At 43.9% G+C, this 20,424-nt stretch overlaps 1 protein-coding gene across 2 annotated transcripts; it reads right to left on the bottom strand.

The window, feature by feature from the left end:
* Nucleotides 1-3,589: 3,589 nt before the first annotated feature.
* Nucleotides 3,590-18,479, bottom strand: SOD2 (superoxide dismutase 2). Of its 2 annotated transcripts, none has more exons than XM_074397183.1 (6): nt 18,323-18,479; nt 17,841-18,043; nt 12,632-12,748; nt 9,363-9,542; nt 6,914-7,078; nt 3,590-4,481 (listed from the first exon to the last, which is right to left on the bottom strand). In XM_074397183.1, the coding sequence occupies exons 1-5, from the start codon at nt 18,343-18,345 to the stop codon at nt 6,933-6,935; spliced, it is 669 nt and encodes a 222-aa protein (XP_074253284.1). In that variant the 5' UTR covers nt 18,346-18,479; the 3' UTR covers nt 3,590-4,481; nt 6,914-6,932. The 2 variants fall into 2 exon arrangements, with proteins under 2 accessions (XP_074253284.1, XP_039321829.1); XM_039465895.2 differs by having other exon boundaries at nt 3,590-3,771.
* Nucleotides 18,480-20,424: the final 1,945 nt, after the last annotated feature.

Genomic DNA, 20,424 nt, shown 5'->3' with positions numbered 1-20,424 from the left:
TTTTTTTTTTTTTTTTTTTTTGAGACGGAGTTTCGCTCTTGTTACCCAGGCTGGAGTGCAATGGCGCGATCTCGGCTCACCGCAACCTCCACCTCCTGGGTTCAGGCAATTCTCCTGCCTCAGCCTCCTGAGTAGCTGGGATTACAGGCACACGCCACCATGCCCAGCTAATTTTTTGTATTTTTAGTAGAGACGGGGTTTCACCATGTTGACCAGGATGGTCTCGATCTCTGGACCTCGTGATCCACCCGTCTCGGCCTCCCAAAGTGCTGGGATTACAGGCTTGAGCCACCGCGCCCGGCCTAATTCATATCTTTTAAGTGGGAGAATGTTATCCATTTACATTCAAGATTATCATCAATAGAGATGTGGGCTTTAAAAAAAAAAATCTCTTCCAGGAAAACCATTTCTGCTTTTTTGAGACAAGGACTCTTTCATCCAGACTGGAGTGTAGTGTCATCACAGCTCACTGCAGACTCCAATCTCATGGCCCCAAGGATCCCCCCACCTCAGCCCCTCAAATAGCTGGGACTATAGAAGTGTGCCATCATGCCCAGCTAAATTTTAACTTTTTGCAGATGGGGTCTTGCTTTGTTGCCTAGCCTGGTCTCAAACTCCTGGACTCAAGAGATCTTCCTGCCTTGGCCTCCCAAAGTGCTGGGATTACAAATACAGGCTACCACACTCAGCCTCGATAGGTGAAGACTTACATGTGTCATTTCGTTGTTTTCTGGTAAAATGCTAAGAGTAACTAGGAGCTACAAGACTCATTTTGTTTTCCTCCTGGCATCCACTCTGAGCCCCAGTGAAGAATGGTGCCAGCTGTGAGCACTACCAGCAAGTGTACCCTACTGGTTGGGGAACTTTGTTTAAAGAATATAAGTTGTATGCCTTCTGTAAATGACATGACTATTAATAATATCAATATCCATTTATCTGCTATAATCATAGTCAATACACAGAGAAAACTATAAAATGCCAGAGTTGGCACTTTAAGATCCTCTTTCACAGCAAAGGAGCAGGACTAAAACCAGGCATCTTGACCAATATCCCACTGGTCTTCGGTAAAATCACCAAGACCAGGACCCGGGCCTTCCAGTACCTAATGCAATGTTCTTCCCATGCCCCTACAAAGGCGAGCAGCAGAAGGAGGAGCATGCACAAGGCCTTCCCAGGCACCACAGCCATGTGGTCGAACCTCTCTGTGGATATGCTGTATTAACTTCTGAGCCTTGAGGATACCCATATTGACAATACAATAAATATAGTAAATCACATTAATATTTGGATATAAGCCCAGACACACAAATGAACAAGAACCTCATGTCCTGGGACTTCGTGGAGCACATGTTATAGTGAGCAGAGACAAACGTGGAATCACCATGACACCGTGCATTGAGACTACTGGGTGCAACAATGGGACACACTGAAAGATGATCAGCGTGTCACAGGAACTTGAAAGCATCCATGCTCCTTCCCTTTCAGAGACTGAGACATCTTACTTTTTTTAACGTGTCCCAGAAGCAGCTTGACAACAGCAGCACTTTCATTACTGTAAAGCCCACACTGAATTGCAGACTGCATGACTTCACCCTAAACAGGTCATGCCAACTTCACATCCCTTTCCAAATAGCATACCACTCTAGGAAGAGTGGCACCAGGTGGTAAACTCCTCTATTCCAGTGACCAGAGTAAACTTCACCGGAAGTTTATGTAAAATACATCTGCTGAAAGTCTGATTATTTTATTTTCCAGAGTTAAGGCAATATTCTGTGGTTTGTTAATGTTCTAAGATGTTACAAGAACTTACAGAGACAGCGTCTCACGCTGTCACCCAGGCCAGAGTGCAGTGGCACAACCATAGCTCACTGCAGCCTCAAACTCCTGGCCCTAAGTGATCCTCCTGCCTTAGCTTCCTGGTAGCTGGGATGATAGGTGTGAGCCACCGCACACAGCTATTATGAGAAATATATAAAATGCCATTTGTGATATTATTTATAAGAAATATATATATTGTCTTAATCCTTGGCTTGGTTTCTTGGCTCCTAAACCCCTTTAAGTGTCTTTCATTTGCTAATGAAATGATTGGTGGCTGGGACCCCCTAGTAGCTTCAGGATGGGGGACTTCTCATGATAAAGACCAAGGCAAGATTAGAGGGTTTGAATTCCCAGCCTCAGCCCCCAACCTCCAGAAAGGGGAGAAGGGCTGAAGGTTGAGTTAATCACCAATGGCCAGTGGTAATCATGCCAACATAATGAAGCTTCCATAAAAACCCAAAGGATCAGGGTCCAGACGGCCATCTGGATAGCTGATGGTATAGAGAGGGCATGAAAGTTCCATGCCCCTTTCCATATGCCTTACCCTGTGCATCTCTTCCATCTGGCTGTTCATCTGTCTCCTTTGAAATATCCTTTACAGGTCAAAGGCAGTGGCTCACACCTGTAATCCCAGCACTTTGGGAGGCTGAAGTGGGTGGATCACTTGAGGTCAGGAGTTTGAGACCAGCCTGGCCAATACAGTGAAGTCCTGTCTCTAATAAAAATTTAAAAATTAAGCCAGGCGCGGTGGCTCGAGCCTGTAATCCCAGCACTTTGGGAGGCTGAGGCGGGTGGATCACGAGGTCAAGAGATCGAGACCATCCCGGTCAACATGGTGAAACCCCGTCTCTACTAAAAATACAAAAAATTAGCTGGGCATGGTGGTGCGTGCCTGTAATCCCAGCTACTCAGGAGGCTGAGGCAGGAGAATTGCCTGAACCCCAGGAGGCAGAGGTTGCGGTGAGCCGAGATCACGCCATCGCACTCCAGCCGGGGCAACAAGAGCGAAACTCCGTCTCAAAAAAAAAAAAAAATTAAAAAATTAGATGGGCATGGTGGTGCACACTTGTAATCCCAGCTACTTGGGAGGGTGAGGCACGAGAATTGTCTGAACTCAGGAGGCAGAGATTGCAGTGAACTGAGATCACGCCATTGCACTACAGCCTCGGTGACAGAGTGAGACTCCGTCGATAAATAAATAAATAAATGAAATAGCCTTTACAGTAAAAGGGTATTGTACCCAATATGCAGTTTTAATAAAGTAATGAAATTAAAAATGGGTAAACAGAAGTAGAGTGTTTCCCTGTATTCTGTGAGCTGCTCTAGCAAATAAATCAAACCCATGGAAGGGGTCATGGGATCCCCGGTCAGAAGTACAGGTCACTACCTGGGACTTGTGGTTGGTATCTGAAGTGGGGCAGACTTGTGGTCTGAGCCCTCCACCTGTGGGATCTGACTCCAATTCCAGGCAGATAGTGTCAGAGCTGAATTATAGGACATCCAGCTGGTGTCCACTGGCCAACCTGGTGTACAAGTATTGAGTGGTGTGTGACAACAGCAAAAACACTTTGGTTTTGTCCTATATCCCTAATACTATGATTTTATGTTATCAGATGATATTACAGATATGACTGGAGATAGAGTTCTTGGTCTTAAGAGTAATATTTCAACTACCTATCATTTACTCTTCCTTTCCCACAGAAACACCATAAAAATGATAGAACACATAGGATTTTGAACGTTTTTCACATGCAAGCATAATGCAGATCTCTTTGGTGGTTGATAGATTCTTTTATTAACAGTCAAAAAATTCACACAATTGAAAATAAATGTTTCTCCAATGAATAATCAAACAAAAATTATCCAGGACCTTATAGGATTTTCAGTATGTACCAGGCTTGATGCACATCTTAGAAGACAGGACATTATCTTGCTGGGATCATTAGGGTATGACTGAAAATGAGAAATAGTAATTTATCAAACATTTACCTCCTAACAGCCTTCCCAACAGGAAATAAAATTTATATTTATACCTGGTTTTAGATATGACTCAATATACATCAATTTTAACTTTAGGGTTTGGTATTACTTTTTTAAAGGCACTCTATAGAAATTCAAATCTCACTTTAAGACCATGAATTTCAAGTTGCAATAAAGTGTACAGTAAAGTTATAATTTCTCAACATCAAATTTAATTATTACAAAATAGTTCAAGCCACACAGAATTTCAAAAGCAGGACTTGCTTTGCCCCTTGTTTTGCTCCAACACTAATCGTGCTGAAGGATGACTATGACTAGCGCAGGCCCTGCTGATTCAGTCACAAAAACCCTTCCTGGCTAAACAATACTTGTTCTTTTCAGAAGAAAAGGCAATTTTACTTTTTCTATTTCTATCATGAAAAACAGGGCTAAAGAATCCGTGTGTGTGTGTGTGTGTGTGTGTGTGTGTGTGTGTGTGTGTGTTTAGTAGAGACAGGGTTTCACCATGTTGGCCAGGCTGATCTTCAACTCCAAGTGACCTGCCCACCTCAGCCTCCCAAAGTGCTGGGATTACAGACGTGAGCCACCACGTCTGGCCCTTAACAATCTCAAAGTCTCCTTTTCCACCAGATGATTACAATCTTTAGTTCGCAAATTCTCTTAGTCTTTTAAAGTCAATCTATCTAGAAGGGAAGAAAGACAAACTTAGTGAAGGAAAGAATGCTTCCTCATTCTCTCTCCAGAAAGCCAAAGCAAAAATAGAGCTCCATAGAAATTTCAACATTGAATTTTTTTTAATCTTAAAGCTTAGTAGGAATCAAAAAGCTTTATGTAAGTCAGTAGTTCTGCAAATCTTGTTAGTTCAATACCAACCATGATCTAGCAGATAGCTTATATTTAAAAGCCCATCTTTCAAACGGTTCTGCTTGCCCATCTATTTAGAGTCACGACCTTGTTTAGAGAGGCAAGCAATAATCACATGACACAAGAAAGCCATTTCACTGTGACTACATATAAAATGAAAAGCAATCAGTCTCCAAAGTTTCTCCAGTTCACAAGCATGCACACACACACACACAGTTCCAATACTCTTGTCTCTAAGAATTTTTAAAGGCTACTTTTCTAATTTAATTCTAAAAGTGCCTTGAATTCAAATTATTTTAAAACTTCAGTCTTCAATATTGAAACTGCTAAGTTACCCCATTTTTCCATGAAAAAAAAAAATAGAAAAATAAAGTTTGGGGAAAAAATAAAAAATAAACTTAGGAAAACATTACTAAAATGGTTTAAGAAAAAAGCCTATATAGGCCAGGTGGAATGGCTCACGCCTGTAATCCCAGCACTTTGGGAGGCCGAGGCAGACGGATCACTTGAGGTTAAGAGTTCGAGACGAGCCTGGCCAACATGGTAAAACCCTGTCTCTACTAAAAATAAAAAAATTAGTTGGGTGTGGTAGTGCGCACCTGTATCCCAGCTACTCAGGAGGCTGAGGTGGGGCAATCGCTTGAACCTGGGAAGTGGAGGTTGCAGTAAGCTGAGATGGTACCACTGCACTCCACCCTGGGCAAGACAGCAAGACTGTCTCCAAAACAAATTTTCCTCTATAAAGAAAATATTCCAATAGGAGAGAAAACCTATGCGCACCTAGTTACTCACCCCAGCATTATCTGTAATGACAATTAAAACATTAAATTAGAAAATGCCCAACTGGTAAATTACATAGCCACTAAAGATAATTAGGAAGATGATGAAACAACATGGGAGATGCATGACGATGTTAAGCCAAATACAAAAAAAGATCCCTGTGAGATGGAGCAGGGATGCCTCTTTGGGGTGTGCCGGGGGGATTCCCACAAGCACAGAAATAAAGGAAAATCTCGAGTTCCTTCACAGAAAATTGCAGGCACCAAGCTAGCCCTGAGAAGTAACCTGCTAAGCAAGAAGGTAGTAACAGTTTCAAACAATAGCCAGGGAAGTTAGAGTCACGTAGAGATCTCTTAACCTATGTCCCTGAGCTGCTTTTCAGAAACTCAGACCCCCACCAAATGGACCCGCACAGATGTCAGATAAAGGGGAACCACGGACTATACTCTGACCTCAATTCTTTGTTCTACTTTCTTCCTAAGGAGCCTGACCAGATGTTAATGTTCCTTTCTACAGACCCCAAGTTTTTAGACAAATCTTTGCTTCCTTAACCAATCACACATCAGGGAGTAGGCCCGCCTCCTGCCTATCCCACTTAGTCTCTCAGGCCAAACCAATATGTAAGCTTCACGTATTGATTTACGATTTTGGTGTACAGCCATACCACCCTGAATGCATCCAATCTCATGTGATTTCCAATTTTGCCTTTAACTTCTGATTTCCTGAAATGTACCACTGCCTTTAAAAACTCTAGCTTGTAAGTCATCAAGGAGATGGGTCTTGAGCGTAAGCTGCCCAATTCTCCTTACTTGGTGCCCTGCAAATAAACATCCTCCGTTCTCCTGCTACAAAACCCATCTTTTTGCAGTTCTGGTGTTGAAGTTTGGCTTTACTGCGGCAGGTGAGCAAATACTTGTTCAGTTCAGTAACACCTGCTACACTTAAACAGTATACAGCTCTATTTGCAAAAACTATATAGGAACATTTGACCATAAACAAAAACCACTGGGTGACATCCACTAGAAGTATCACTGCAGAGCATTACTCAACAAAAAGTGCAATTTTCTATAGAAGGTTGAGTGCTTCCCTTGGGAAACTGTTCCTATTTTATTATTAAGTAACTGGAGCAAAACACTAGATTTTCTATAACTAGATTAGAAAGGCATCCCTACAAGCCCCTGAAGTATAGGGATGGAATATTTTTGATGGTTTTATAATGACAATTATAATCTGCTAGTTATTTTACTCTCTGAAGAAACTGTCCAATCAAGTGATTCAATCACACAAAGCATTTACTATTTTCCAATCACTAGCCCAATAACAAAATGTTTAGTAAGAAATTATTCAGAACATTAAGTTGTTTATCAAATACGTGAATAAGCAACATCAAGAAATGCTACAATAGAGCAGCTTACTATATTCTGCAGTATTTTAAACCACTACAAAAATAGTCATAAAGAGCTTAACATACTCAGTATAATGATCCTGGTTTACTTTTTGCAAGCCATGTATCTCTCAGTTACATTCTCCCAGTTGATTACATTCCAAATAGCTTTTAGGTAATCAGGTCTGACATTTTTATATTGAAGGTAATAAGCATGCTCCCACACATCAATCCCCAGCAGTGGAATAAGGCCTGTTAGAAAGAAGGAGAAAAAAGAACAAACCATCAATTTCAGTCTAAAACAGTGCATCTTCTCAATTTCAACTTTTATTATTCTACACACACAAAATTACCCTTTGTAACCATCTCATTCATTCGTTTTTTATATAAATAGGATATCTAGGTAAGAATGAATATTCCTATAAAACACTTTTAATTTACTATTTACAAAGAAAATGTGACAAATACTAAAAACAAAATAGACCTGGGAAAATTAATTACAGTATTTTAATAGCTGTTTCTTAAAAATATCAACAAATTCATTCTAGAGCCAATTCCCAGTCTTCCTCATGGTGGTCTTAGGAGCAACAGGAAGCATGTGTTACATCTGTGGGAGTGGGCAGAGGCCTACCCAGAATCTCCTCCAAAGGGTCTGGGCACTCACAGGGTAATTTACGAGAAACCAGCTCTACTCCCCAAGGCCAATTTTAATCTTTGGGAATACAGAGCAGCTGGGGGACACTAACAGAGTACGTTAACAAGGAAAACCAACAGGGCTAAAGAAAAGACAGTGTTTTCAGAAATTAAGTGAGGCAAAGGAAGAATTTAGTTCTATCTATAAGACATTCATTTAAAAAAAACTCTCGGGCTGGGCATGGTGGCTCACACCTGTAATCCTAGCACTTTGGGAGGCTGAGACGGGCGGATCACGAGCTCAGGAGTTCAAGACCACCCTGGTCAACATGGTGAAACCCTATCCCTACTAAAAATACAAAAAAATAACAGGGCAAGGTGGCAGGTGCCTGTAATCCCAGCTACTCAGGATGCCGAGGCAGGAGAACTGCTTGAACCCGAGAGGCAGAAGTTGCAGTGAGCCGAGACTGTGTCAATGCACTCCAGCCTGGGCAACAGAGACTCCATCTCAAAAAAAAAAAAAAAACCTCTCAAACAATTCATATATATATATATTCTTCTCAAACAATTCTTAACCAGTCTGTCTTGAATCAGTTGTGAGGGAGATGACTAATAATTTATTAATAATTTCAAGTAGCAAAATTTATGAATGACTTTTGTAAACACAAAGCCATGATATTCCCTGATTTTCCTTCTAATGGGCTTTCCACAGGGACAGAAGAAGAAGGAGTGTAGCTGGAATTCACTTATAAATACCAGCCTTTCCGATCAGGTGGCTCTATAAATAACCCAACTCTACAGATCAGTGCTCACAAATTGTTTGCGGCTTTTACAAATTGTTATGCCATTTCACTGTCCCAAAAGAGCTGTTCAGATTCTGCCAAAATCTGAGTCTATCCTGGGAAGTGAGCCACACAGCAAGAGTACCCCGATGTCAGGGGTAAAAGAAGGGGCAGAGAATGACTGTTAATATGAAGGTTTCACTTTAAGTTCAGAGTCCCAGCCCACTGTTAGACAACTCATGACTCTATTTCCCATACACTTCAGTGACATTTTAAAAATCCAATCAGCCTCAACAGTAGAAAAGTATTTGGTGAGGCCAGCCTGGCTCTTCTAAGCCAAATATTTTCGTATAGTATACCAAAGAGCCCCAGAAAGGCAGAAGTCTGGAAACCTGAGTTCTAGTCCCAGTTTAACCTCAAATGCTTAGCAGAGGAGCTAACAGTATAAGCTCTGAAATCAATGTCAGCTTATATTTCTTTTCCTCACCCTTGTTCTATAGCTAATTTTTTTTTTATTCTAGTACATATAATTATCTAAGCTGACACTAATTCTCTGTAGAATGAAGTAGGGTTAATAAGTAAAACATTTGGCTGGGTGTGGTGGCTCATGCCTGTAATCCCAGCACTTTGGGAGGCCAAGGCAGGCAGATCACCTGAGGTTAGGAATTTGAGACCTGTCTGGCCAATATGGTGAAACCCCATCTCTACTAAAAATACAAAAATTAGCCGGGCGTGGTGGTGTGTGCCTGTAATCCCGGCTATTTGGGAGGCTGAGGCAAGAGAATCGCTTGAACCTGGGAGGCAGAGGTTACAGTGAGCTGAGAACATGCCACTGCACTCCAGCCTGGGCAACAGAGTGAGAGATCTGTCTCAAAGAAATAAATAAACAAAAAAAACTAAAACATTTTTGTTAATGTACCTATAAAATTATGTGTATTTTATGAAATATTGGGACTTCTAAAACATTTTTACTTACATAAGACTCTGGGTGTTATCTGTTAAGATTTGCACAAATTAGTACATGTTCGTAAGTTAAAACACTGCTAGTGTTCCTCACTTCTAGTTGAATGCTTTACAGAAGAGCATCCCTCCCAAATGAAATAACAATTCTTAAATCTAACCTGTTGTTCCTTGCAGTGGATCCTGATTTGGACAAGCAGCAATTTGTAAGTGTCCCCGTTCCTTATTGAAACCAAGCCAACCCCAACCTGAGCCTTGGACACCAACAGATGCAGCCGTCAGCCTCTCCTTAAACTTCTCAAAGGAACCAAAGTCACGTTTGATGGCTTCCAGCAACTCCCCTATTTTAAAAAAAATCCAAAAACACCCACAAATGAACAGATTTCAACAATTACAAGAAAATGTTGTATTACATGTATTCAAATATTTTTGTCATAGGGCCCAAGAAACTGGACAACATCAGAACATGACACCTGGATCTAAGTTTCACAATTTTAATTCACGTGTTTTGGTTTTTTGTATAAATTCCACTTTTATTTTAAATTCACAGGGTACACGTGCAGGTTTGTTACATGGGTCATCATGTGATGCTGAAGTCTGGGGTGCGAATGATCCCATCATCCAGGTAATGAGTTTAGTACATAACAGTTTTTCACCCCCTCCCCCTTCCTCCCTCCCTCCCCGCTCTGTCCCCAGTGTCTGTTGTTACTATCTTTATATCCATAAGTATCCCCTGTTTAGCTTCCACTTGTAAGTGAGACATGTGGCGTTTGGTTTTCTGTTCCTGTGTTAATTCACTTAGGATAACAGCCTCCAGCTGCATAGTTCACATTTTTTAATGAAGCGTGTTAGCAGGATTTCCTCACTCACTGTGCTGTTTTCGTTAGGAAAGAAATACTACTTTCTGTCTTTTTCTTTTCCCAGAATAGAAAATTTTCCTTTGACTTCTACCCTACTTCTTCTATGTCTCCATTTGGGAATAAAGTTATTGTTCTTCTCCAAGCAACTCAGATCTTCCTGTCTTGATTATATTGTTTTAAAATGGGTGGTTTTCTCTATGACTGAACTAAGAGTATACTTTAAGAGCTACAACCCTTTTATTCTATAGCAATACAGAATATAATTCTAGATTAATCACATCAACTAAATCAACTGGGTCAAAAATCTCACTTGTCTTATTTTACGGGTTTGAAAGTAATCATCTTCATAAGCACAAATGATGGAATCAGAAGGGACAGATAAAAAACAAACTGGCGCGGCTGGGCGCGGTGGCTCAAGCCTGTAATCCCAGCACTTCGGGAGGCCAAGGCGGGTGGATCACGAGGTCGAGAGATCGAGACCATCCTGGTCAACATGGTGAAACCCCGTCTCTACTAAAAATACAAAAATTAGCTGGGCATGGTGGCACGTGCCTGTAATCCCAGCTACTCAGGAGGCTGAGGCAGGAGAATTGCCTGAACCCAGGAGGCGGAGGTTGCGGTGAGCCGAGATCGCGCCATTGCACTCCAGCCTGGGTAACAAGAGCGAAACTCCGTCTCAAAAAAAAAAAAAAAACTGGCAATGTACCAAAACCATTGGTTGCAATATGAACGTATCTGATATTCTGGTAACTGACAAAACTTCAGAAGTATTAAGTGATAGTCTAGAAGACTTAACTCAGAAAAAAATAAGTTGGCCAGGCATGGTGGCTCACACCTGTAATCCTGGCACTTTGGGAGGCCGAGACAGGTGGATTACCTGAGGGTCAGGAGTTCGAGACCAGCCCAGCCAACATGGAGCAACCCTATCTCTACTAAAAATGCAAAAAAAAAAAAAAAAAGCTGGATGTAGTAGTGGGAGCCTATAATCCCAGCTACTCAGGAGGCTGAGGCAGAAGAATCGCTTGAACCTGGGGGGATGGGGTGGAGGTTGCAATGAGCCAAGATCAAGCCACTTCACTCCAGCCTGGGTGAAAAAGCAAAACTCCGTCTCAAAAAATAACAATAATAAATAAAAATAGGCCGGGCACAGTGGCTCACGCCTCTAATCCCAGCACTTTGGTAGGCTGAGGTGGGCAGATCACAAGGTCTGGAGTTTAAGACCAGCCTTGCCAACATAGTGAAACCCCGTCTCTACTAAAAAATACAAAAATTAGCTGGGCCTGGTGGCAGGCGCCTGTAATCCCAGCTACTTGGGAAGATGAAGCAGAATTGCTTGAACCCAGAAGGCAGAGGTTGCAGTGAGTCAAGATCAGGCTACTGCACTCTAGCCCAGGTGACAGTGCGAGACTCCATCTCAAAAAATAACTAAATAAATAAAATAAAAATAAAGAATAACTTTCCCAGTTTCCCATGCTTACTCCTCTCATTCGTCATTACTTTAAAATGAAATTGCTTATTTCAAGTGAGTAAGGTTGCCTTCCAAAACACTGATTAAAAACGAACAATAAAAGCACAGAAACTTAGGGTACATATGGAGCCCAGAAACAAAGGAGAAGCACTATATTTATGTCTCATGCCTTCCCTGGGGTGAGGAAGATTAAAATTAAAGTCATCTGGGCCTCCACAAGCTACACAGGAAGTCAAGGAAACAGTGATAGCGAACAAGACTAGCTAGCCCTGGACTCTCCTCATTCCCTGAAGATTTTTTAAAAACACCCAGAAAACCCAATTTTCTGGAACCAACTGGCTTTTTACCAGTTAGGAACAGTGAAAAATAGCAAATGACACTATAACTTAATTCTCAAAACAACACTATTGCTATCCCTATATCACATAGAGGAAAAAAGGTACAGACGGTTAACCATCTAACCCAGGCCCTAGAACTGCTAAATAGAAAGTTCATCTTTTCTAGGCTGGGCTTGATGACTCACGCCCATACTCAGCACTTTGGGAGGCCACAGTGAGCGAATCACTTGAGGCCAGGAGTTCGAGACCATCCTGGACAACAGGCAGAAACCCTGTTTCTACTAAAAGTACAAAAATTAGCTGGGAGCGGTGGCACATGCCTGTAATCCCAGCTACTCAGGTGGCTGAGGCATGAGAATTGCATGAACCTGAAAGGTGGAGGTTGCAGTGAGCCAAGATAGCATCACTGCACTCCAGCCTGGGTGACAGAGTGAGACTCCACCTCAAAAAAAAGAAAGTTCATATTTTCTAAAAACAAAGTTTCTCTGACTTTCTCTGATAGGAAGTACAGTCCAATGAAACCAGAAGGTGGAGTTGATGTGCTAGTCTATGTGTGGATGAACATAAAATCTTATGACATAATTCCCTGAATGCACTCTCCATTCCTACTATGCCCTTTTGAAAGCTACAACTTTATTGTACTCCTTGCTATGAAAAATATGCCACCATGATACCTCTGGTAAGAAAAACGTAACTTAAGTAAATCAACACTCGATTACTACTGTGCACAAAATGCAGATAAGGGTGTACCAGTATATACCAACCTTTGGGTTCTCCACCACCGTTAGGGCTGAGGTTTGTCCAGAAAATGCTATGATTGATATGACCGCCACCATTGAACTTCAGTGCAGGCTGAAGAGCTATCTGGGCTGTAACATCTCCTGAAAAGTTAAAATGCAAACACATTTTTTATAATTCTTAGTTTTTCAACCGTTCTATAGACTTTTTTTCCCCCTTGTAAGCTATTAGATAATGGGATCAGCTTCTCTGTAACACCCTTGTTGGTCCTAAAATTCAGCAATTTCAGATTCTACAAAAAACAACCAGCCCCAACTGAGAAAAAATTATTTGTCCCAGACATACTGAACAACTGATGAAGGGCCCAGCAAAGGTAGAAAAGCTAGAAAATTCACTCCTGACTGCTAGGCTCAGGGTTCTCTTAGAAAAGATTAAGAAATTAAACACCAAAAAGGACAATCAAATAAAGTAACAGAACGCTAAAATGTACGGCTCAACATAGACTACACGGAAAACTTTCAACTCTCATTTTCAAGACAGACCACCATTCATTGGGCAATATCTCCAAGTCACATTAACAAGAAATTCAACATACTCCAAATTGAACTCCTGATGTTCAGCCCCAAACTTACTCCCCTATTGTCCTCCCCATCTCAGTAAATGCCAGCTGCATCCCTGAGGACATCCTTGGGAACCTGATGTCACTTCTGATTCCTCTCCCCTCACCCTATATCCAATCCACCAGCATATACATCAGCAAAGCCAGCTCTACCTTTAACATACATCCAATCTGCATGAAAGCACACAGAGAAGAAGAAAAAAAAAAGCAGAACCCAATCCCTTCTTCCTAACTCTACTGTCACTTCATTGCTGCCAAGGACCAGTATCTCCCACCGCACTGGTGCCGCTGTCCCCTCAGTTGTTGGGGGGCACTGTGCCCCCTCCAAAGGCTCCCCTCTCCCTGGAGTGAACTCTAGGTGCTTACACTTGGCTATTCTCACTACCAAGAGGTGCCGCACCTGACCCCATCACTGAGCACGTGCCCACCAGCAGCAGCCACCCTGGCCTTTTCGCACTCACATGACCAACTCGCATGCTCCCCTCAAGGCCAGCTGGGCACACTGCCTCTGCTGAACACTCTTCCCCAAGACAGTGTCATGCTGCATTCCCATTCCTCTTTTAAGGAATGGGAATCAACCCCATCAGTGCAGCCTTCTCTAGCCACCATACCTGAATTAGCAATTCCCTGCCACCCCTCCCAGACCCTTTACTCTTTCTCAATAGGCCCTGTAACTCCTGACATACTGCATGGGTAACAAACAAGTAGGCAAAATACAATATTCTTTTCTATGCCTTCAAGAAGCTACAGATTAACGATTAATATTAGAAAGAAACAGAAATTCCCTTGTTTAATAAATATTGTGTGTGTATTGTCCACAAGATACCAACAGAAGCAAAGTAAAGGACACAGAGATTCACTGAGAGCTCTGCTCTGAAGGAGCTTACATTCGGAAAAAGTTCTCGACTGCTGTTCTGAAAGTGCACATTAAGAACATCTGTCTGGGCTGCGTGCGGTGGCTCACTCCTGTAAACCTAGAACTTTGAGAGGCCAAGGCGGGCGGATGTCTTGATGTCATGATGAAACCCCTTCTCCACTAAAAATATAGAAATTAGCTGGGCGTGGTGGTACATGCCTGTAATCCCAGCTACTCAGGAGCCTGAGGCAAGAGAATCGCTTGAACCCAGGAGGCAGAGGTTGCAGAGAGCCGAGATTGTGCCACTGCACTCCAGCCTGGGCAACAGAGCAACACTCCATCTCAAACAAACAAACAAAAAAGGACTCACGCCTGTAATCCCAGAACTTTGGGAGGCCAAGGTAGGCAGATCACTTGAGATCAGGAGTTCAAGACCAGACTGGCCAACATGGTGAAACCCCATTTTTACTGAAAAAAACACAAAAAGTAGCCAAGTGCGGTGGCATGCGCCTGTAATCCCAGCTACCCAGGAGGCTGAGGCAGAACTGCTTGAACCCAGGAGGTGGAGGTTGCAGTGAGCCAAGATCTCATCACTGCACTCCAACCCAGGGGACAGAGCAAAATTCTGTAAAAAAAAAAAAAAAAAAAGGACATACGTCTGGGTAGGCACAGTGGCTCATGCCTGTAATCCAGCACTTTGGAAACTCAAGGTGGGTAGATGGGGAGCCCAGGAATTTAAGAGCAGCCAGGACAACATAGTGTGACATTGTCTACTTTTTGGATAAAATGTATAAATTTTTTTTTAAAAAGGAACATATGTAGGCAATACTGTTTTCTGAAACAAGCTCCAGTTGTTTAGCAATTCAGAAAGAAGGAGAGGACCAAGTGATATCTGAATACGCAGCTAATCTCTAAGGGTTTTTTTAAAGACATCAACTTTTTTTTCCTTTGCTAGTTTTACAAATCATTTTCTTATAGATCTGTGTTTCCCTTATTATTTTTTCTTGAGAGTCACCCTAAAAATAAATGTAAGTTTTCTATTGTTTTTTAATAAATTGACAGTAACTAAATTTTTCAAGTGGGAAAGATACATGCTTAATGAGAGATAATTTAACAATCTCAGGCTGGGCATGGTGCCTTATGCCTGTATTCCCAGCACTTTGGGAGGCTAAGGAGAGAGGATCATCTGAGGCCAGGAGTTCGAGACCAGCCTGGTCAACATAGCGAAATCCTGTCTCTACTAAAAATACAAAAATTAGCCAGGTGTCATGGCACACGCCTGTCATCCCAGCTACTTGGGAGGCTGAGGCAGGAGAATCACTTGAACCTGGGAGGCAGAGGTTGCAGTGAGCCCAGATCATGCCACTGCACTCCAGCCTCGGTGACAGAACGAGACTCTGTCTCAAAAAAAAGAAAACAAAAAACAACCAATAATCTTAACATCTTAGAGTTTGTTTACTAATTTTAAAATTAACAAAAATTGAAGGCTTAATATCTGCTTTTAAGAAAACTTTTCTGAAATTCAACATTTTCTTTGGTTTCAGTTTAGTTTTTACCTCAAATACAATAAAAATCAAATACCTTTGGTTGAAAGTATTTAGTTAGTTACATGTGATGAGATTGACATTGTTTGACTTATCTTTTTTCCCAAGTTTTCAAACATGAAAATCTAACTTTTAAAATAATTTTTATATCTACCTTTGCTATTTGAGGCTGATGAAAATTAAAAAAAAAAAAAAAAGAAAAAGAGTAAAAGAAAATGAAAATAAAACGAAAAAAAAAAAAAAATAGCCGGGCGCGGTGGCTCAAGCCTGTAATCTCAGCACTTTGGGAGGCCGAGGCGGGTGGATCATGAGGTGGAGAGATCGAGACCATCCTGGTCAACATGGTGAAACCCCGTCTCTACTAAAAAAAAATACAAAAAATTAGCCGGGCATGGTGGTGCGTGCCTGTAATCCCAGCTACTCAGGAGGCTGAGGCAGGAGAATTGCTTGAACCCAGGAGGCGGAGGTTGCAGTGAGCCAAGATCGCGCCATTGCACTCCAGCCTGGGTAACAAGAGGGAAACTCCATCTCAAAAAAAAAAAAAAAAATTTAAAAAATACAGTGTTTAAATAAAAGAAAGCTCTGCAGGTATTCAATCACTTATAAACAATATAGTACAATATAATACAAAGCTTTTTCCCAGTAGGTTGCATTACATAAGAAAAGCTCTGATTCCATAAGTAAAGGACTGAAATTGTTTTGAAAATACTGAGGAGAAAGGTTCCCGGGTGTCAGATGTTGCCTCACAGGAAGTACTTTCACAACTGGGGTGTTCCCCAGTCTCTCCCTATGACTCTTTCCCGAATTTGCTATTTTCTAAATCACGGGGCCTTTTCCCGTATTCAAGGTTCATCTGTCTCAAGTAAATCTTCCAGAATGTGGTAACTTCCTCCTCTTTCAAAGTTGACTCATGTACTTCAATCAGGCTGAAATACCACGTTTTTCCACTAGATGCCCCCAGTCAACAAGATGTCACTGTCTAAAAATTACTCAACAAATTTCATAACCCTGAAATTCAAAACATTTAAGGAAAAGTATTTTTTTTACTATGTAGCTTATCAAGCAATACAGAGAGTCTGAAAGCAGGACTATCGATTAACTTCCGTCTGCAAACCACTAACTAATAGATTAAAAGGACAATGCTATTTTGTAAAAAACGTTAAAACATAACATTCCCATCCATACCCCAAAAGGCACAGACTCAAAAAGTCCACATACCCTCAGTTTTTATCAACTAAGCTCTTGAAAGAAAAAAAAGAAAAGGGTAATGCCGTATCTCTGAACTGCATTACAAATATAAGTAAATAGCAAATAAACACAAGCCTGTTTCAGTTTCCCACCAAAGGACTAATTTCCTTGTGAACTTTGACCCCTAAGTTAAATCAAGAAAAGTATCAAGTCTAAAGTTCCTGAACTGTTGCACTGTTAGGTTACTGCTTTTTGGTAACGCACACCATAATAGCGCTAACTCCTTCCTCCTGTTCTCCCACGTGAAGTAAACAACCGGGCTCGGTGAAGTTTCTTTCACACGCAGGGCAGCTGGGGATGCAGGCTGGACTCCCAGCCCGGTTTGCTCTCAGGAAGGTGACCAGGACCACGGTTCCTAGCACGGAGCAGTGTGTCCTCCCATCTCTCACCATCAGTGTGACCTGGCAGAAAGGCGTCACTCCCACGTCCATCAGGAGGTGACCCTGACACTCAAAGACACCTGCGGACCCGATGGTGTCTGGGACACCCGTGGACAGGCGTTCTCAGCCCTCGTGCCAACGACTGGCACACCTATCTGAAACCAAACATTTCCCCAAAGCACGTTATACAACAAGAACAATTATAATTTGCTAATTTGCAAAAAAAAAAAAAAAAAAACAAACAAACCAAACAAAAAAAAAAACCAAAAAACGAGTGACACAGTACAGCTTTCTTTTCAAGGCCTACAATTCATCAATGCTGGCAATGTGGGTAACGGGAGAGACAAGCTCCTTCGCGGGACCCCAAGTTCCCCGAGATAACAGAAGTGTGTTCAAACCCGTCGAGGCACTCCTTCTACAATGAAGTAAACCATGTGTTTAAGAGAAACTGTCATGCCTGGAAAACTCCGAACCGGTACAAACACGAAGCGGGTTCTCCGCGACAGAAAGGCCCGCCCGTGTGGGGCCCGGCTCCCCTGGGGTCGCGTCGGCAGGGGACGGCCTCCCGCCGCTCGGCCTGGCACCTACCCTTGGCCAGCGCCTCCTTGTACTTCTCCTCGGTGTCGTTCAGGTTGTTCACGTAGGCCGCGTGGTGCTTGCTGTGGTGCAGCTGCATGATCTGCGCGTTGATGTGAGGCTCCAGGGCGCCGTAGTCGTAGGGCAGGTCGGGGAGGCTGTGCTTCTGCCGGGATCCCACATACCCCAGAGCCGGAGCCAGCTGCCTGCCGGTGCTGAAGACGCGAAAGCACAGCCCAGTCAGTCCGCACGGCGGGACCGTTTACGCAGACTGGGCTGCCGAGAACCGAGCGCGCGGCGTCCCCCGAGTCCTCGTGTCCCCTCCCCGCGGATCCCCGCTCCCGCCGCCGCAACCGGCGCTCCCGGGAGAACCGCCCGCACGTGCCCCGGCCCCAACAGGCCCGCGGCGGTCACTGTCGCCATCGCCGCGGAGGCCCTGCCCGCCGCGCGCCCCTTCGTCCTTGGGGCCGTGACCGGATCCCCTTTAATCTCACCCACACACCGCCCGGCTCAACATGGTGCTGGTGCTGGCGCTACCGCTGACGCCTTGGATGTGCTGATGCTGATGCCGCTGCTGAGGTCGCCACAGCCACCTGCCCCACTCCTGCACGGCCCGCCGGGCTTATGAGAGCGCGGAGAGCAGCGCAGCGACCCTAGCGGCGCCGCAAGGGCACCGCCGCCCCGCCCCCCGCGGGCTCCGCCCTGCACCCGCCGCGCCAAACCCGGGGGGTACACAAGGCGCCTCCGGGCCTGTCCGCCCGCCCGCGCTGGCCGCACACCCTGCGCCCGGGGCTCTGGAGAAAGAGGGCTGTGGCTAGCCTCAGCTTCGGGAAATTCGCCGCCTGTTTGCCGTACTTGGGTGGTGCGCAGCCGAGGGAAGGCGACCTCTGCCCCCGTGAAGTTGGTACGGCCCAAAGGCCCCGCCCCCGGCTCAGCTCTCTCCGGGTGCACGCGGGGATCGTGGTGCACGACGCGGCTGCAGCGCCTACTCTGGGCTTTGGCTGAGTTGTGGCGGCCGCGGGGTCCGGAGGCCTCACTTCAAAAAAACGTTCGTACCCTCCCAGGGGCCTTGGGGCCGTTCCTAGGGAAGACGGGGCTTAGCTGCTGGTCAGCGCCGCCCAGCCGGCCTGTGAGCCGAGGGGTAGGGCCAACGCCCTGACAACCAAAATTCAGCCCTCTTGCGCCCTGTCCCTCCTTTGCAAGTAAGCCGACCTTGAGACCTACTCTAGGACAGAGGCATACAGACTGTCCCCACCGGCTGCCTAAGAACAGTTCTTGGACACCCATGACGTCCCCGAGACTACAGGCAGGATTTGCACACATTTATCTTTATTTTACCCCTAAGGTTGGTATTGTTGATTCCAGGTGACAATGAAATCCTCTCACGGAGGTTAAGCGGCTTCGTTTGGGCACGGTTAATGAGGCAGGACTAGTTCCTACTTTCCTGACTACTAAGCCCTAGCAGTCAAGTTTTGTGTGTTGACAGTAACTCTGTGAACCAACTGTTCAGGAAACCATAAAAGGACAACAGAGGATTCTTTCCTGCGCTGTCTTGTACCCTAGTAAGCTGTTAAATATCAAGTACTCTCTTAACATTAAACAATCCTGAATGGTGTGAATCCTCCGTGTGGAGAGGTTAGGAAATCTACACTGCCATTGGTGGGAGTTGCCCCTTTATTGAAGAGAATATGATGGAAGGTAGCAGGTGCTGAATGGTTTCCGTTGCTTCTTGCAACACCGGTACAGCCCCTCCCAAAGGCTTCGGGTAAGTGGAATGGGAAAACATTCAGGCAAAGAGGAACCACCAGAACTTGGCGTCACAACAGGAAGGGCTGAGGTTGTTTACAGACGTCAGGAGAATGTGACTGGCGCTGTGTGTTGGGGTGAAGAAGGAAATTCAGGCTGGAACCAGGTTATACGTACTCTTATTGTTTTATTTATTATTTTTATTTTATTTTTTGAGACACAGCCTCACTCTGTCACCCAGGCTGGAGTGCAGTGTCGTGATCTCAGCCCACTGCAACTTCTGCCTTCTAGGTTCAAGTGATTCTCCAGCCTCAGCCTTCGCCTTCCAAGTAGCTGGGATTACAGGCATGTACCACCATGCCAGGCTTTTTTTTTTTTTTTTTTTTTGTATTTTTAGTAGAGATGGGGTTTCACCATGTTGGCCAGGCTAGTCTTGAACTCCTGACCTCAAGTGATCCGCCCACCTCAGCCTCCCAAAGTACTGGGATTATAGGTCGAAGCCACCACACCCAGCCTATAGATACCCTTAAAACAGAGACAAGAGCAGGGGTGTGATGTGGTTGTTAATTGGAACCTGGAACCCGAGAAACATTTCTGCTGAGGTGAGACACACCGAAAGTGGGTTTTCAGGCAAGGTGATCTGGCACTGACTTGTGAGAATGACGGGAGTGCAGACTAGTTAGGAAACTGGTGAATTCATCTCAGCAGGAGGTACTGCAGGTCACTTTTAGGGCACTAGCTATGAGGACTGGAAGAAAAGGGCATTTTGAAAGATGAACCAATAGGATTCAGAGACAGGTCATTGTAATGGAGAGACCTGATCTAGTGATAATAAAATAACGGTATAGGA

This window comes from Saimiri boliviensis, chromosome 4 (genome assembly GCF_048565385.1).
Source record: "Saimiri boliviensis isolate mSaiBol1 chromosome 4, mSaiBol1.pri, whole genome shotgun sequence".
Classification (NCBI taxonomy): domain Eukaryota; kingdom Metazoa; phylum Chordata; class Mammalia; order Primates; family Cebidae; genus Saimiri; species Saimiri boliviensis.
Note: the sequence above shows the minus strand (reverse complement) of the source record. Positions and strands in the feature narration are given on the sequence as shown.